The sequence below is a fragment of the Carettochelys insculpta genome, chromosome 15 (assembly GCF_033958435.1).
Source record: "Carettochelys insculpta isolate YL-2023 chromosome 15, ASM3395843v1, whole genome shotgun sequence".
In the NCBI taxonomy this organism is placed as follows: domain Eukaryota; kingdom Metazoa; phylum Chordata; order Testudines; family Carettochelyidae; genus Carettochelys; species Carettochelys insculpta.
Genome location: NC_134151.1, coordinates 23,447,045 through 23,463,380, shown reverse-complemented (window position 1 = coordinate 23,463,380; position 16,336 = coordinate 23,447,045). Strand labels below are relative to the sequence as shown.

Here is a 16,336-nt window from a genome sequence, read left to right as displayed (position 1 = left end):
GGGGATCCAGGAATGGGGCTGCAGCTCTGCCAGTGAGGCTCCTGGCTTCCCCAAGCTGCAGGGAGGTGGGAACAGGGCTGCAGCCCTGGCTGGGCAGAGGGTGTCTCCCTGGGGTACCAGGTGCCATTAAAATCTTAAAGAAGGACTGAGGGACATACACCACCCAACCCACCCCAACTTACCCTGCCTTCGCTATGGCACGGCCCTTGCTGGCTCCCACCCCTGCTGTTGCCTACACACGTGACCCAGTGAACACATGCTACACAAGCTCTCCCGCCAGCAGCTGCGGCTGCGCTGACCTGAGGGAAAGGCAGCTCAGCAGGGGGTGTGAATACAGGGCAATTAGCCCTTTTGTTAAAGTAAGTCGGGACACCTTTCTGACCCCTGCAATACAGGACTGTCCTGGTCAAAATGGGACCAATGGCCACCCTAGATAAGAGCCAACCTCTAGCAAAAATTTCAGTACTGTGTCACGTAATAGGTTTATTAAAGAAGCTACCTTGTAATAGATCTCTTCAATCCTGTGTGGATTTCAGTTAAATCAATTTGTATGTGTCTATATGCATCAATAAGAGATTTCCTCTCTCTGAACCAAGAAAGAAAATTCCCTGGTCCTCATTAATAGCTTAACCCAGTTTTAAAACAGACACCAAATGCAATTCCCCCCACTCTCTGCCCAGTTCTCATCTTACAATGTAAACAACTTGGAGCTTGCCTGAGAGCACTTATTTATAAAGCCCTTCTCGAATATAAAATCTGCATCCACATCCATTCCACAACATGGCCTGCAAATGTGGGAATCCGCGGTTGCAGATATTTGTGGATATCTGCAGATCTGCAAGGCTCTGCATGTAACATGTGGATTTGTACGTGTCACAGACTTGCTGGGTTCTGCAGTTTATTTCACCACACGGGACGGCACCACAGAGCACAGGAAAGTATTGTGCAAGCCTCTTCACACTGATAGAATCACTGAGCCTTCCTGAGCAGCCGTTGCCAAAGCTGTCCCTTGCGTGACGCTATAAGGGCAATAGGTTTATGGTTTCCAGAGGCCCCTGGCACGGAAGACTGTATTTAACAGTTATACACATTCACATTTATATGGTGATTTTGATCCTCAGGAGCCTGACAAAATTAACCTTGTGTTCGACTGTGTATGTGCATGTGTAAAGATCACGTTACCCACTACCGGAGCACAATGAACATCGCAGTAATAGACAGCAGCTGTTTACCAGTATTTAGGCACAGAGCACAACTGATCAGCCCATGACCTTGCATTTCAGTTTGGCTACGTCAGACAACCAAGTACAATCATCCCTTTCCATATGACTTAACCTGTAACTCACTCAGAAGGAAGGAATGAAAGCTGATGTGCTGTAAGCTCAGAACAGTGCCTTTTAAAAGCCTAAATATACCACATCATTTAAGCCTCTGAAAAATCCCTTGAAAAACTTGGACAAAAGCCTTTTCTTTGGGCATAAAAAAGCAATAGAACTATGCTGGAACCTAGTCATGAAGTAGAGAGGTTGGTAGGACTGAGTGGGGGAAACAACATCCCAAGAGTCAGTTGAGTATGACTAGAAAAGCCTCAGACAATACAGAATTTTGCCACTAAAAGCCTCTTTCCATGACAGACAGTACACACAACTGACGCTGCATTGTGTCAGATGCGTGTTGCTGTTTAGGGTCAGCTTTGCATATACTGTAAGATACATTTTGAGGATGGCTTTCTATAAGAGATGGGAAAAGTACCCAGAAAGTTGCTTGAGTAAAAGTACAGCTGCATTGGGGGTGGGGAAAATGTACATAAGTACAAATCACCAGTGTCCCTCTGGAAAATTACTAGTGTAAAAGTACACACATGCCACATAGATTGTCCTCAAGGGTTACGTCTACACTTACAAGAAACTTCGAAATGGCCTCTGGCTCGTCTGCTCGGGGGCCCTTTTTGAAAGGACCCTGCCAACATTGAAATCAACATCAGCTATAGGAATAAGGGGATTTCAATGCTGGCAGGGTCCTTTTGAAAAGGACCCCCATGTAGGCAAGCTGCAGGTGAGCGAACTGCAGCACTTCTGAAGTGCTGTGGCTGGCAGCATGCTGATGAGGCGCTGAATATTCATTTCAGTGCCTCAATAGTATTCTTCAATTTGGCCATTAGCATGGCCAATTTGAAGTTTTTTGTAAGTGCAGACACGGCCAAGTATCCAGAAGTGAATGGTGCACTTTTACTCCAGTAACTTTTGGGGTACTTTTTCCACCTCTGCTTTCTATCCAGTCAGGCCACAGTACCCCATATTAACATTATTGTGTGTCATCAGATAGGGCATTTCTCCACAAACATTCCCACGCTGGGTGAAGCATGAGTGTTCTTGGCACAGCTGCCTACAGTATATTCCATTCCACCCTGGCTTTAGAAAAATGAATCATTTGCACTTCTCACCGAGAGAAATGAGGCGCCTAGTGAGCTCCACGGCCCTGTGCAAGTCACCAAACTGGAAGACTGCATAGCTGAGATAGTCCAGGATCTCCACTTTGCTGATAGCTGCATCTTCCCCTTCATCGTGCTGCTTCAGTGCCTGCTGCATCCATAACACCGTATGATAGTAATCTCCTTCATTGTAAGCAGTCTTGCCCATGCCAAAGCAGTCGTCCACTGACAATGAGGATCTGTATTTTGTTCCTGAATTTATAAATTAAAAAAATTGTCAGCGCTCTTTCAACTCGAGTGAAAATATTTTTGGCCTGGAGCAAACTGGGAAATATTTGTAAATAGTGACCTCATTTGAATAAAGCTTTTAAAAGCCTGTCAAGAGCTCAAATTCTCTACTGCTTACCAAAATCCATTTTCCGTAAAGAATTAAGCACCATATTCTGCCACAGCTCCATGGGATTATCTCCTATGAAAGTCAATGGGAGTTTTGTGTATAAACAGGACTGGGAGCACTAGCCTATGTTCCATCTGTGATGTTTACCTGACTCCCAAATAGCATATCTGAATACTTCATAATCATTAACGTGTTTTTCCTCACTACACCCGTGTAAGTTCGGGAAGTGTTGTTATTACCTTTTTACAGATGAGGAACCGTGGCCCATAACAGATAAAAGTACAGCTACACAGCAAGCAGCTGTGAGCCTTGGACCTAAGACAGTTGGGCTGGTACTACAGCACTAAAAGCAGCTCTGTAGAAGTTTGGGCCTGTATTGGAGCTTGGGTTCTGAACAGGGAAAAAATTACGAGAACCACCGATGGGCAGAATAAATTTTGTTACGTGCACGAAGGGGTAAAGGGATGTGCACCACCTGTAGACACATATGCTACCAGCTGTGGGCACTCTGCTAATCAGCTAGACAGCACCTGAGTCTTTTCTGGGTGGCTGCCCAAGAACTCAGCTTACAGGGAACACTGGTTCTGAACCCTGCAATGAGGGGCAGGCTTCAGGGTCTGTCCTCCAGCTCCAATGTCTACAACGCTGCCTTTGGCTCCACAGCACACACCTGCAGACCTGGCTCAGGGACTTATAGATACACCCTAGTTGACCTGATCGTTGTCACACAAGAAGTCTGTAGCAGAGCAGGGAATTGAAACCAGATGTCCTAACTGCAGCCAAACACCCTCTACTAAGCCATCCTTCTGCACACTGTAAGCTCCCCAGGGCAAGGACTGTCTGTTATTTGTTTGTGAAATAACACTTTTGACATTTTTGCCCAGTCTCCTGAAATGCAGCCACCCTGGGCATGTCAGTAAAAAGAAAAATCATTTATTTAACACAAACAAGCCTTTAAGCAGAGTAGACTATTCGACCCTTACCTGGTAGTTCTCCCTTAGAAATGGTCTCAGGGTCCAGCTTGTATGTGTCCTGTAGACGCATTAAAGCCTTTGCAGCACCTATCTCATCTTCCTCAGATGGGAAGAACTGACGTTGAATTGTGAGGTTTGTGATAAAACCTTTTGGTTAAAAAGAAGAAAACAGTTAACTCCACAATGTGGCTGTATATAAATCAACGCAAGACTGGGAACGGGTTTTGTTTTGCAACACGTCCTCAGGGGGACTCAAATAATTGAGATTTAACTGTGGACAGTCCTCTTGTCAGCTTCTTCAGTTATATACATATATCGTTCTTTGTTGGTTTAAAGGCAGAGCTGGTGAGCTCAAATGAGACCTTAAGAAAAGACACTCAGTTTTCTAGTGGTGCACCATAATAAAGCAGGGCTATGGACATGATTGCTTCAGCCTAGTCATTTTCATTTTCCCTCAATGCCTTTTCCTAACTTCACCCTCTGATTCCCAGTAGCCTCCCTTCCTTCTCCTTTGGCAATTCTCCACTAAGGCAGATGTGATAACTCAGCATATGAACCTTTGGAAGCCTCTAAAATTTCATAGGAGTTCTGAGAGCTCTCAGATGGTCCAAGAGAGGCTGCCAGACATTCCCTGATCCTACCGATCTCCTTTTAAAGAGGGCGTTTGGGGAGAGACTGAGTACTTATCTGACATTAGTTAGGCATATAGGTTGTGTTTCAGGCTTGATTATGTATTTCTTCAAAGGTTATGTCTGCACTAGAAGCATCTGTCTACAGAAGTTGCTGTCAGAAGAGATGTTCCGACAAAACTTCTGTCGGCAGACTGCATCTACACATAAAAGCAGATCGAGCTTTTGATCCGCTCTGTTGACAAAAGGGCCCCCCAGAGCATCTACATAGCTTTTTGTCAACAGCTTCTGTTGACAAAATGCATTAGTGTGCAGAGGCTCCGCGAGTCTCTACTGTAGATGGCGCCCAACTGTTTCAACCCATCTTTAACAAGAGCGTGAATGTCAGAAAGTATAAAACAGTTAGGTCAAGTTAAGTGTTCATTTGGGGTTTTTCTAATAGCAGAAAATTAAACAAAGAGGGATGAACCAATATCACATACCGTGTTAGCAGCAGAGCCATAGTATGTGCATGTTAAAGGGATTCTTTCAACAGTCTCTGTTCGTATTTCAACACAGCAACTAACAAAATAGGTTGCATGACGGAAGAATTGACATTTATTTGCATAACGCACTTGAAGTGTTGAACAATCCAAAATTACATGAAAGGTTGTTTAAAAAAAAGGAAGAAAACAAGTGTTCGGACATCTATTTTAAGTGTTATATCAATCACACAAAATATGACAGGGAAGTCTCTTAGAGCAAATTAAAGACAAAAGTAAGCGATCCTAGAAATTAAGTGATGTAGTTAGAAAAATCCACAATTTCATTTCTTCCAGGGCAACTATAAAACCCTTGGCTGGACAGACACACTTCAAAGCACCTAAACTTTTAACATAAGCAGAACAGAGAGAGAAAACATGCAGTGGAGGTCAAAGAAAAATATCTCCTCCTTTTCTTCTTTCACTTTCATAAAGTCCAGCAAAAATAAATGGACATTAAAAGTGTTTAAGCTTTAAGGAAGCAAGACTCTCTGAAGAAGATACAGTAAGAGGCAGAGTTAGCACACGGAACAGTTTTAGAAGGATAAACTCATGAACAATAGACGAATATACAGATATTAATGCTATAATATATGCCAGTTGCTTATGCTGAAGCACATCAGAAGCCCTTGGAGAGCCACTCAAGGCAGCAGGTTTTCTTAAGTCTGCTGATCCAAAGGCCAAAGCTGGTCAAAGACTAGAGGCAAAATTACTGGTGAGGGAAAAAAGAATAAAAATTGGGAAGGCTGAGTGGAATGAGATCTTTCCCATAAAGCCGAAATCTAAAAGCAAAAAACACCTTAAATAAAAATTGCCCTAATAGTTGGACCTTTTGGTGTGTCATTCATCTTCTCTCAGCTTGGATTTCTGAAACAGCATGAACGGCTTCTGCCATCATTAAACTAATGGTGCTATTCCTGGGACAGAACAGAGGATTGATCAAAGGGAAATGTCTGATGGTGACAGAGAAGGGTAAATGTTAACTAGTAAACAGTAAGTTACTTCTAGTTTGCATGTTTCATACAACTCAGGCAATAGTATTCGAAATCACAACAATGAGGTTTGCAGATTTCCAGTGTACAAGCAGAAGAGGAAAAAGAAGTAAAAGAAAGAAAAAGCAGACTTGCAACAAATTTACAGAAACTGTTTTCTTCCCTTGAATGCCTTACCATTTTCTGAGTCCTGAAGAATTAGATTCTCCAATTCCAGCCAATCAGTGTTTAAACGTTTCACTAATTTATATGCATTTACCGGGTGTGCAAGATAACCTTCTGGGTCAGAAGCTGATTTCATAGTCAGTGCGTCCATTTTTTCAGCCCAGCTGGAAAAAGAACAACATGACTTAATTTGAGATGATTTTATGAATGCATGTCTTCCTTTTTATCATCACCTCTAAGAACAAATTGCTCCTCTTGCTATATATAGACAACTATCCAATTATTTTTAACTCTGTAAAGGCGAATCATGGCACAACTCACTTTTTATCTACAATAAAATATAAATACTTTATTGCTTTCCTACCTTTTAAGCCACTGGGCACAAACCTCATTTGCATAAACTTGTTTGTTTTGTTTATATCATGTTGACTGGTGAAAAATATACATAATACAAGATGAACTACACTGCAGTTCTTAAAAGGTTGCTCTCATTTAACATCTCACTACCACCACAAAGGCAACATCTACACAAGACAGAAGTTGACCGCTGATATGTAATTTTAGCTATGCCAATTGTGTAGCTAAAATCAATTTATCTGCCGTCCACTTCTATGTCGGTCCACATGGCAGGTGGATGGGAATGTTTCTCTCTTTGACCTTCCTTATTCCTTGCCTCTAGCGAGGAGTACAGGAGTTGAGATAGATGCCTGGAAGCATCATTTCTCATGTGCACAAAATGAAACCCTGGAAGATTGACCCCAAGCAGGTTGATCTTCCACTTCAGTGTGGCACTAATGAAAATCAGATTGTTTTTCCAAAACCTGTTTAGGGTATTGTGGGAGTCACTGAGGCACACAGATGGGGAGAAACCCCTTAATTTGTCAAAGTATTAGGATTATGCTTTTCTAACAATAAGTTAATGAATATTGCACCATCATACACTCATGCAGAACTAGGCTATCAAATTCAAAAGTGGTAGTGATGAGGCCTTATATTTGAGCATCAGAAATGAACTCACTCTAGTCAGATACCTGGTACTTCACTAATGCTACAGCTGTGCTCTCACCCACCTCTTTATTTAATCTCTTAGCTGAACCACTGCACATTCACCAGTGCCTCATATTTCTCTCCACAGCAAAAAGATGGAACTCAGCACACTACTGAGGCAAAAGTAACAAATGAACAATGAAAGAGCTTTGCTCTAAGCAAGATCTTTGAGCACACTCCATAAGCTTCCACCTGCAAGTTTTCAGTCTCAATCAGTGGGCTATACATGTAATAATGGTTTTAACTGAAGTAAAGATAATTTATGGAATTATCACCTTGTTGTTCATATATTTTCCTGCGTATAATAATGTTCCAGTGCAAAACAGAATCCAACGCTACTAATTCTTCAAAGATAATTTAAAGGGATCCTGTCAGGTTAAAAGCCACATGTTGTCAAAGCAGCTAATTTTGCTCATGGTCCTAATAACTTCCTTCAAATTTTTCAAAATCTTTCAATTTTAGTAACTAAATTTTTCACTATTTATACTGATTGAAGTTTATTTGCTGTACAAAGTGATGGCCAGATTTTGGTACTCTTAATCACACTGGCTACATCTACACTAAAGGGTTTGTCAACCAAACTAGGAGCGTCTACACACAAAATGTGTTTTGTCAACATTGACAAAATGCTGACAGCATTTTGCCTCTTCATGAGGAGGAATAATGCTTTTGTCAACAGTTTCTGTTGACAAAAAAAAAGTCATGTAGATGCTCCAGCAGCCCTCTGTCAATGGACACAGCTTTCAGTTCACTGGGCAGCTCTGTTTGCTGACCTTCTGGTTGGCCGCTCTGTTGAGAGAGCAGGTTGGCAGTCTGGCCAGTCTGTCAGAAGAGCGGATTGCTCTTTTGATATACATTTGTGTGTGCATGTGACCTATCAACAGAAGTTTTGCTGGAAGAGCTCTTCTGACAGTAACTTCTGTCAACAGATCGCTGTAGTGTAGATGCAGCCACTGAGTAGTACCTTACTTCATAAACAGCCCCAGTGAAACCAATGAGACCGACTGAGTAGTCAAGTACCACTCTCCGTGAGTAAAAGAGGCAGAATCTGGTCCTCATTTTATCACAATATGGAAGTTTCACTTTTGCCTATTGTTAGTATCTAATGAGCTTTGGCTTCCTGTTCTGATATATTAGTAGAATGCTGCAACATCTAGGCTGCAAACAGTGTGGGGGAATATTTAAAAAAAAACAAAAACTTATTTCATTGAAATTACATCAATTTTAAAAAATACACAAGACATTTCTGCCAATTTTATGCAAAAAACTGTTGCATCAATAACCTGCATTTAAAATCTATATGATCCTTACGATCTGTAAAAGATAATATATTGACTGGATTTCAAAACTTGTAAGGCATGTAGATTACTTTTGCCCTAATCACTAGATTTTTGAAGAGCGCTCAATAGCCATTTGAACATATGCATGTATAGCTCAGTGGCAGAGTGTTTTACTGCAGATCAAGTGGTCCTTGGCTCAAATCCAAGTATGCCACCCTTAGAAAGTTGACTTTTTTCCTGCTTTGAGCAGGGGGCTGGAATTGATGACCTGCTAAAGTCTCTTCCATCCCTAGAATTCTGAGTCTAACCTTTAAATGGAGTGGTGAAATTTTAATAAATTCTCAGCATCCAGAATTTACCATTGAGAGCAAGTGGAACTGATGAGTTCTGAGCACTTCAGAAAATCCGGCCCCATCTACAGATGAACAGCCCTTTTAAATCTAGCCCTATAGAGTGGTGCTCTTCTACCTGTGATGCTGTAATCCCCATTCACAAAACACAATGCCAACACCCAGTACTTTGGGTGAACTCACTATTCATCTTTTTAGAAGAAGAAGACTAACAAATTCAAACAATCTGATTTTGGGGATATTTAAACAGGGATGACCAGCAGGAACATCTCAGCTGTCACGACCACGTACAAGGAAACAAGTGGCTTCTGACAGAGCTAGGGCCAAGAACACATGAAAATTTAAAAATCAGAAACACCACCATGATTTGCACTGGAAGTAAATACAAAGTCAGTGCAGAATAGAACTCGTGCGTGCAAAGTGCTCATTGTGAGTTTACTAAACAAGCAGCCTGCCACGTTCTGCCTTAAGGTTACTGCTTCTGAGTGGTCTACAAGGGTAATTCAACCATGGCATGTTGACACAGTCCAGCTGATAGCAGCATAAAGAGATAACTATGACAGTCTTCATGTGAGAAGAAAAGTTCCAACATCTTAGCAGAGGTGGGAAAAGTACCCAAAAAGTTACTTGAGTAAAAGTGCAGGTGTTTTCACTTCTGGATACCTGAGTACAATCTAGATGTGATGTGTGCACTTTTACTCAAGTGGTTTTCTAGAGGGACACTGGTGACTTTTAGTTAAATAAGCCACCGCCACCACCACTGCACTTTTACTCAAGTAACTTCTTTTTGGGTACTTTCCCACCTCTGCATCTCAGCTGATTGAAAACACACTCTTGGTCTCTGCTGGAATTTGAGGGTACAAAAGTCCAAAAAAACAGTCAAAGTGGGGGGCTTACTCTCTCCCTGACTTTTACTGGAATAAGCCTCCACCAGCTTGCTCCTATTTCTTCCCTCTACCTTGGTCAGGCACAGGGGAAAGCAGTGGCAGTCCTATCCAGGCCAATGAGAGAGAGCCGGAGACAAGATGATATTGTCCTGTCAACATATAAACCATGGAGAAAAGCAGATTTGTTACGCAATCCTTCCCTTTACCTTTTAATCTTAGAGAGCTTAGATTCTTCTGCTTGAATATATTCCTTCAAAGACTGCACCAGATCTTTCTCTGCATAAATCAGGTCTGTCATTTGACCTGCAATGGAAGGAGACATTTTACTACACAAGTAAAGCAAGGGACTACCCTTTCCTATGGGCACAGAAAGGAAACATCCCAGATGTTTTAGAGCTAGTAAAACAGTTTGAAAGAGCAGTATGTTCAGGTGCAAGCAATTTACTACTTTGAGGCTAAAATGAGAAAAGCCTAGTGATTGGGACACTGAATTCCTGTTAAAATCAGCTGTCCAAATCCCCTTGGGAGCTTTGAAAATGTCAACCTTCATGTCTTCTGAAGGAACTTTGCTTTGACCCTTCCTTGCCTTTCTGTGATTTCAATATTAGTTACATGCACCCATGTGCAGTCAAAAGCCATAATTACAACTTGAAGTTTCACAGTCAGTGGTCAAAATAATGGTCACAGCATCTGCTCTGCATGTGTACACAGATTAGTTCATAAAGGAAACTCTTCCATATCTGGCATTCTACCATCCAGAACTCACAAATAACTGGCATTTTAACTGTACATAAACTTTAGTTATGTTTTCCATAAATACAGTATAGTGGACATAAATACAAATAAATACAGTATAAATTTACAGTGTACAATACTACTGTTGTTGGTTAATAAAGTACTCTGCATACACTTTTGTTTCTTAATATCATATCTTGTTTTTCTGTAGTGTTACACATTGCTAGGTATACCTCTTCATTATCCAGAATATCTGAATATCTAGCAACCTCCCAGTCCCAGGGCTGCCAGATATGAAAGAGTTTACTGTAGTGCTAATTTCTTAGACAATGCCACATGCACTAGTTAGAATTATAGTTACTTCATATGTGACTTGCAAATGATAACCGTGGAGACAACAAATACAAAAGATTTACAGTCCGATAGTCTTTAACTGATATGTAAACAGGCTTCTAATGGAGATGGCTAGTATACAAATATTACTTCATTTTATGTTTTACACAGGAGAAGCCCTTGAGTTTTGGCAAGCAAAGCTGAATACACACATGGATGATTTGATTAGACCGAAATGTAGCTGCAGATTTCTTTTCAGCCTTCCTAATTAATAATGACTGAAGCATAATTAAGCAGCGGTTCTAGATGAACCCAGAAATGAGTTCTGTTGAGCCTGGATCAGACTTGGAAATGGGGAAATAAAAGACATTAAGAAGGTCATTCACAACAAATGCATATCAGAAGTTATCTTTAACTGCCAATGAAAGAGAGACTACCAAACAATATGTTTCTATCTATTTTCTGATATTTAACCGGAATGTAAAACAATTTGTTTTGTATGAGACTTCATATGCTTTGTTCAGGCTGAGGAATTTTAAAAAATAAAGCAGAAATCTAATCGAGGCAAATCCAATGTAACTCCAATTATTTAAATAGGGCATAAATCTCTGTGAGGCCATTAAAATCACAACTGAATATAAAGCATGATTCACCACACAGTATTACAGATACAGAAGCATAAGTCCCACTGAAAGCTAATGGGATTTGTGCTTCTTAACCTCTGAGGGGCTTCTGAGCAATCTACCTGCATAAGCAACAATGTACTGAGGTCTGTACACTGAGACAGTGCTACTGAACGAAAAAGAAAACGAAGATGCCTGGGTTAGAAACACTAGTCGGATTGTTTTCAAAGTTTTCAAATATTCTGTGTGACATATGTGATTACTTTACTGAACAATTTATAGGAGGTCTGAAAAGACTTTGGGGAGAGGGGGGAATCACACAACGTTATTGTTGCCCTCTCTTTGTACCCTGCATGTGAAGTAATTTACAGGTGACCACTAATGAAGGGGAGGGGGACAGGGGTCATGTGACCTCCTTCCCAGCCCTGGGAAGGGCTGGGGCAGCACTCCTACTCCCCAAGGCCCACCTCTTCCTACAACTGACCTCCCTCACCCTTAGTCTGTCCCCTCCCCGCTTCTTTCCCCCAACTTCCTCCCCCAAGCGTTGGGGCCTGGGGACTAGCAGGGCCAGGGGACTGGCACTGGCAGCAGGGTTCCAGCCCCCCTATGCTCACTGGCAGCAGCAGGGACAGTGGAACAATGCAGCCTCAGTTTGCCCTGTCCCCCAGTGAATGTGGGGCAGCCTCACGCCCTCCTTGAGGCACGTGACATGTGCACTTCTGACAGAAACATGTGCTGCCCACTGTGGGCACTCTGCTAAGTGGCTTGGTGGCAGCTGAATCTCTCCTGGGACAGCCGACCCTCAACTTGCAGGGAACACGGCCATGGACTTTGGCCCCCTGCCCCTCCTACCCGGAGCATGGAGGGCATGCACCCCTCGTGCTCTCCTGCCCATGTGTCATCTCTGTTTACAGCTGTTGCAAAACAGCTTTAAGTAATTATCAGGGCAGAAATAAAAAATATAATCAGATCATACTGAAGAGTGGGAGGCAGAAACAATTCAGCCCTATTATACAAAGTCCCATTTAGCTATATAGGTAAAACACATCAGTTCAAACCAGGGAGCACAGATTTACCAGATGCAATTATCAGTCCAGCCTGCAGCTTGCCTTCATTTGTCCATAAGTAGAACTTTTTAGAAACAATCTATTCAAGTTGGTTAATATGTAGGCCCCAGGCACTCTATCCAAGGTGAGAGAGAAATTGGCACAATGATATTGGCAAGAAATTCTAGTGAATTTACCATGAAGCTTTGCTGTATATTGTTAAATTTCAGACAAAGTAATGCGAAAAGGATGTAAGTCCTCATTCTGTGCGTTCTCCAAACGACCGTATTAGCTTCCCGCTTTCTAAGAAGCTCTTCCAAGTACAGAAGGTTTGTTTCAAAGCTATTCAGGGATTAAACATAAAACTTTCAGGGAAGGGTTAAGTGCCATGCTCAGACCAGAACAGGCATGCAATGCCCACTGACAACACAAAGAATTAAGCACCTTTTCCCTTTGCATGATTTGTTCGAATCTGTGGCCCAGTCTGGAGGAGGGAAATCTACTCCAGTTTGCTCCTCACTAGTGAGGCTTGGAGGGAGTAAGTGGTCCCAGTGCAAATCCTACTATGCACTATTCCATTATAGGCTTGCAAGGGTATAATATTCTCTAACCGTTAATGTGAGCCCTATTGCATGGGTTTGTGTTGAGACTTACCAAGAGACCCTTCTTCAGGTGCACTAAAGAACTGTACACAATGTGGCATAAAATTGCACTGATTCTTTCCTTACCTATAGAGGTGAAAAACTCAGCCTGGGTGCGCCATGTGCAGCTAATGCAGGTCAAGAGCAGGGAAGGTATCCAGGGATTCATCTTCGATAAGACTGGAGTCTGTAGGTTATTAAGAGAGGAAAAATATTCAATATACTGTGTGCACATAATGCTAAAGATACTCGAATGAGGGGGAATCCAAAATCCCTATTTAAAAGATGCTTCCAAAAGTGTGATACCTGACAAATCCCCTTAGGCTCTTCGCTGCCAAGTTTTGCATGCCCCCCGCAAGACCAAGTTTGCTCTAGTGACACGATAAGGTGTGACACAGAAGAGATGCACCTGTCTCTGAAGGGAAATGAGAGCAAGTGGCACAAGGACTCCAGACCTGGAGGAAATGCTTATTTTCTGAAACAGGAACAGGATTGAAAGGGTGGGAACTGAGCAGCTGGAAAGGGACATTCCATGGAGAGTGGGACCCGGGGAAAGAATGTTGCTCTCAGCCATATGCAGGGCACTGGAACTTTTGACACAAAAGCATCATTTAAAAAAAAAGTACAAATTTAAAATCAGGCTATTTCTGTGCACCTGAAGCTAACTTCTACCCCAACAAAAGCAAAAGCAAAATCTCTTGGCTTCAGTGATGAAATCTAATGGCCTCCGAGTGAGAGTAAGGATCTGATGGTGCTTCCACTAAAGTAAATGGCAAAACTCCCTTTGATTTCACTGTACGGTTTTGAGCACTGGCTTTGCCTTTAACTCACTGGTGAACTTCTTAACCACGGCATGTCTGGTTTTCCCTATCCATATAAACCATGCAGGCTTGAGGGAATGAGCTCTGTCCCTTTTACCTACCCCTCTACCAGCAGGTTGTCTTCTTGCTCCAGTTGCATGGCTGCTTTCCAGCCTCACCACCCAACAACCAGGAGCTGCCATGCAGACCTGGACTCAGGAGTAGCAGGGGAGAAGGCTGGTTGCCTAGGGGGTGACAACTCTGGGAGTGGGAAAACAGGGCAGCACTCCCTGCAGGCAAAAGCCCCACCTACCCTACGGCCTTCGATGACGTGTGTGATAGAGGCTACGGGAGGGAATCAGTATGTGGCCAATGGCAGCAGGCAGGTCGGTTAGAAGTAGGGTTCCCTGAAAGCTGTGCACGTGTGCAGCTGCTCAGGAGATTGAAATGATTAGCAGAGCACTGACAGCTGGGTTTGTTAGATTAGAGGGAATACTGGGTAGGAGCACAGAATATGCGGCAAAAGGGCACTCTAGGAGCTGTAGTTTCATTGGTGGTGAATCCCTGCCACTGAACACAGTGGACGCCTGTACTGTACGTGCAATCTGGAGACCATCTTGCAGGAAGGTCTCTCTGGGACTGACTGTTCTCCAAATCTTGCTGACCACAAACTCCTACTACAGCGAAGATGCTCATTGCAAAGACTCTAAGTCTCAATAAGCTTCACAATTCCTAAGGGTAGTCTTTAGGGTCATCATAAACTGCAGACTATCCTGCATGGTAGCCATGTTAGTCTGTATCTGCAAAAAAATTTAGAAGTCCTGTGGCACCTTATAGACTGACAGATATTCTGGAACATAAGCTTTCATGGGAAAAGACCCACTTCATCAGACAAAGTTGGTCTTTGCCCATGAAAGCTCATGCTCCAAAATACCTATTAGTCCATAAGGTGCCACAGGACTTCTCGTTGTTTTTATGGACTATCCTGTTTGCAACTGTTCCTTTTTGAGCCCCAGACGATCAAGGTTAATTCCAGATATGAAGTAGTTTGCAAATACAACCTGCTTTGAAAATATACTACCCCTTCAAAGAACATAGCAAAACAATGGCTAAGGGCTTGTTTATACTAAGAGGGAGATTTTGCACACCCGAGAAATACACACAAAATCAATCTCTCTGGGGTCAGCAGTCGACCCCCTGCACTCCTCCTCTCACAAGGAGTAAGGGAGGTCAACGGGAGAAACGCTCGTCGACCTCCCTCAGTGAGAACAGACTTTACAGTTTGCTGCAAAGATATTGATTCTTGCTACACAGTTACTGTAGCTCAAACTGTGTATCTGCAGTTGACTAAGCTCTAGCATAGTCACTTAAGCATGTACACTTACTGCAAAAACTCAGGACAAAGTGTTGCTGCTCTGCTCTAAGGTTAAGAAGAAACAGGCAGACAGCAAAGTAAGATGATTCAGTGCAAAAGCTTGCATTAATACCCCAGTAAAGGATAAATCTGTCATGCATAACCACTTACATGCCAGCTCTGTGTTCTGATGTTTATTATATTCATAAACCTTTGGTCAGTTTATGAAGCAACCCTCCCACATTCCACTTTCTAAATCTGCTGGAAGAATCTGAAATATTACTGCAATATGTACATCGAGTTCACACATGTGCAAGTGGAAAAACATGCTCTCAATTGGGTAATGCTAATTTTTTTTCAGTGTCGTATGTTTTACAGCTGTTATGTTTCAGACACATGTTCTACTCCAAAGCTAATATACAGGTAACCTGAGCACTAAATAAGGGTGAATGAGTAGTACCAGGAAGAGGTCTGCCAACAAGAAAGCCACAGTAAGTGACATAGCAGAACAGGAGAGTGAGTCAAGCTGTCAGAAGATACATGTACTGGGCTATATTAAACCTTGGCTGTCCAGCTGTATAGCTTGTTCTTGTTTCCCAGAGATATTTTCTGGCTTCATCACACACAGTTTAGCCAAGTGTCTATGAAGAAATTTTCCACTTAAAACATTATAACCCTTCATTCCTTACTCCCACTATTCTCTTGTAGTTCAGCACATCTGCCAAGAACAATAAAATTTACCAAATCTAACAGCTTTGACTTCACACGCACACAAAGAATCAGTAATAATATCAGGAATACTCAGCAAGCACTGAAATCAAGCCTTGCTTGAACAACAGAAAGGCTCCTGTCTTGGAGTTTTAACATTGTTGATATGTGTTCTTTGCACAGCTCCTACATCTCAAACACCAGCACCAACTTGCCTTCAATAGCATGAAGACAATTCTTTCAAAAGCCTTTTTGGAAAGAAGCCGCAACACCCACACTCTGTTACAGCTTGAACAGCTTAAGGATTCAGAAACTCCCTTTATCTGAGACCAACACACTTGGATATAAAACTAACTTGTTTGTTCAAGCCAAAATGGAAACACAACACTGCAGTTTTTTAAGAAGGGCTTAGAAATCATTAGG

General features: G+C 42.3%; 1 protein-coding gene across 4 annotated transcripts in view; it reads right to left on the bottom strand.

Moving 5' to 3' along the window:
- Positions 1 to 16,336, bottom strand: part of P4HA2 (prolyl 4-hydroxylase subunit alpha 2) — a 59,719-nt gene that overhangs the window by 28,880 nt on the left and 14,503 nt on the right. For all 4 annotated transcript variants that reach the window (XR_012647608.1, XM_075009717.1, XM_075009714.1 and 1 more), the window contains exons 3-7: positions 13,139 to 13,238; positions 9,880 to 9,976; positions 6,122 to 6,273; positions 3,812 to 3,949; positions 2,444 to 2,683 (exon numbers count right to left, since the gene is read on the bottom strand). Coding sequence is in view for 3 of the 4 variants with exons in the window: in XM_075009717.1 (XP_074865818.1) it covers positions 2,444 to 2,683; positions 3,812 to 3,949; positions 6,122 to 6,273; positions 9,880 to 9,976; positions 13,139 to 13,220 (709 nt within the window). In the remaining variant the exon portion in view is untranslated. The remainder of the gene's footprint in view (positions 1 to 2,443; positions 2,684 to 3,811; positions 3,950 to 6,121; positions 6,274 to 9,879; positions 9,977 to 13,138; positions 13,239 to 16,336) is intronic.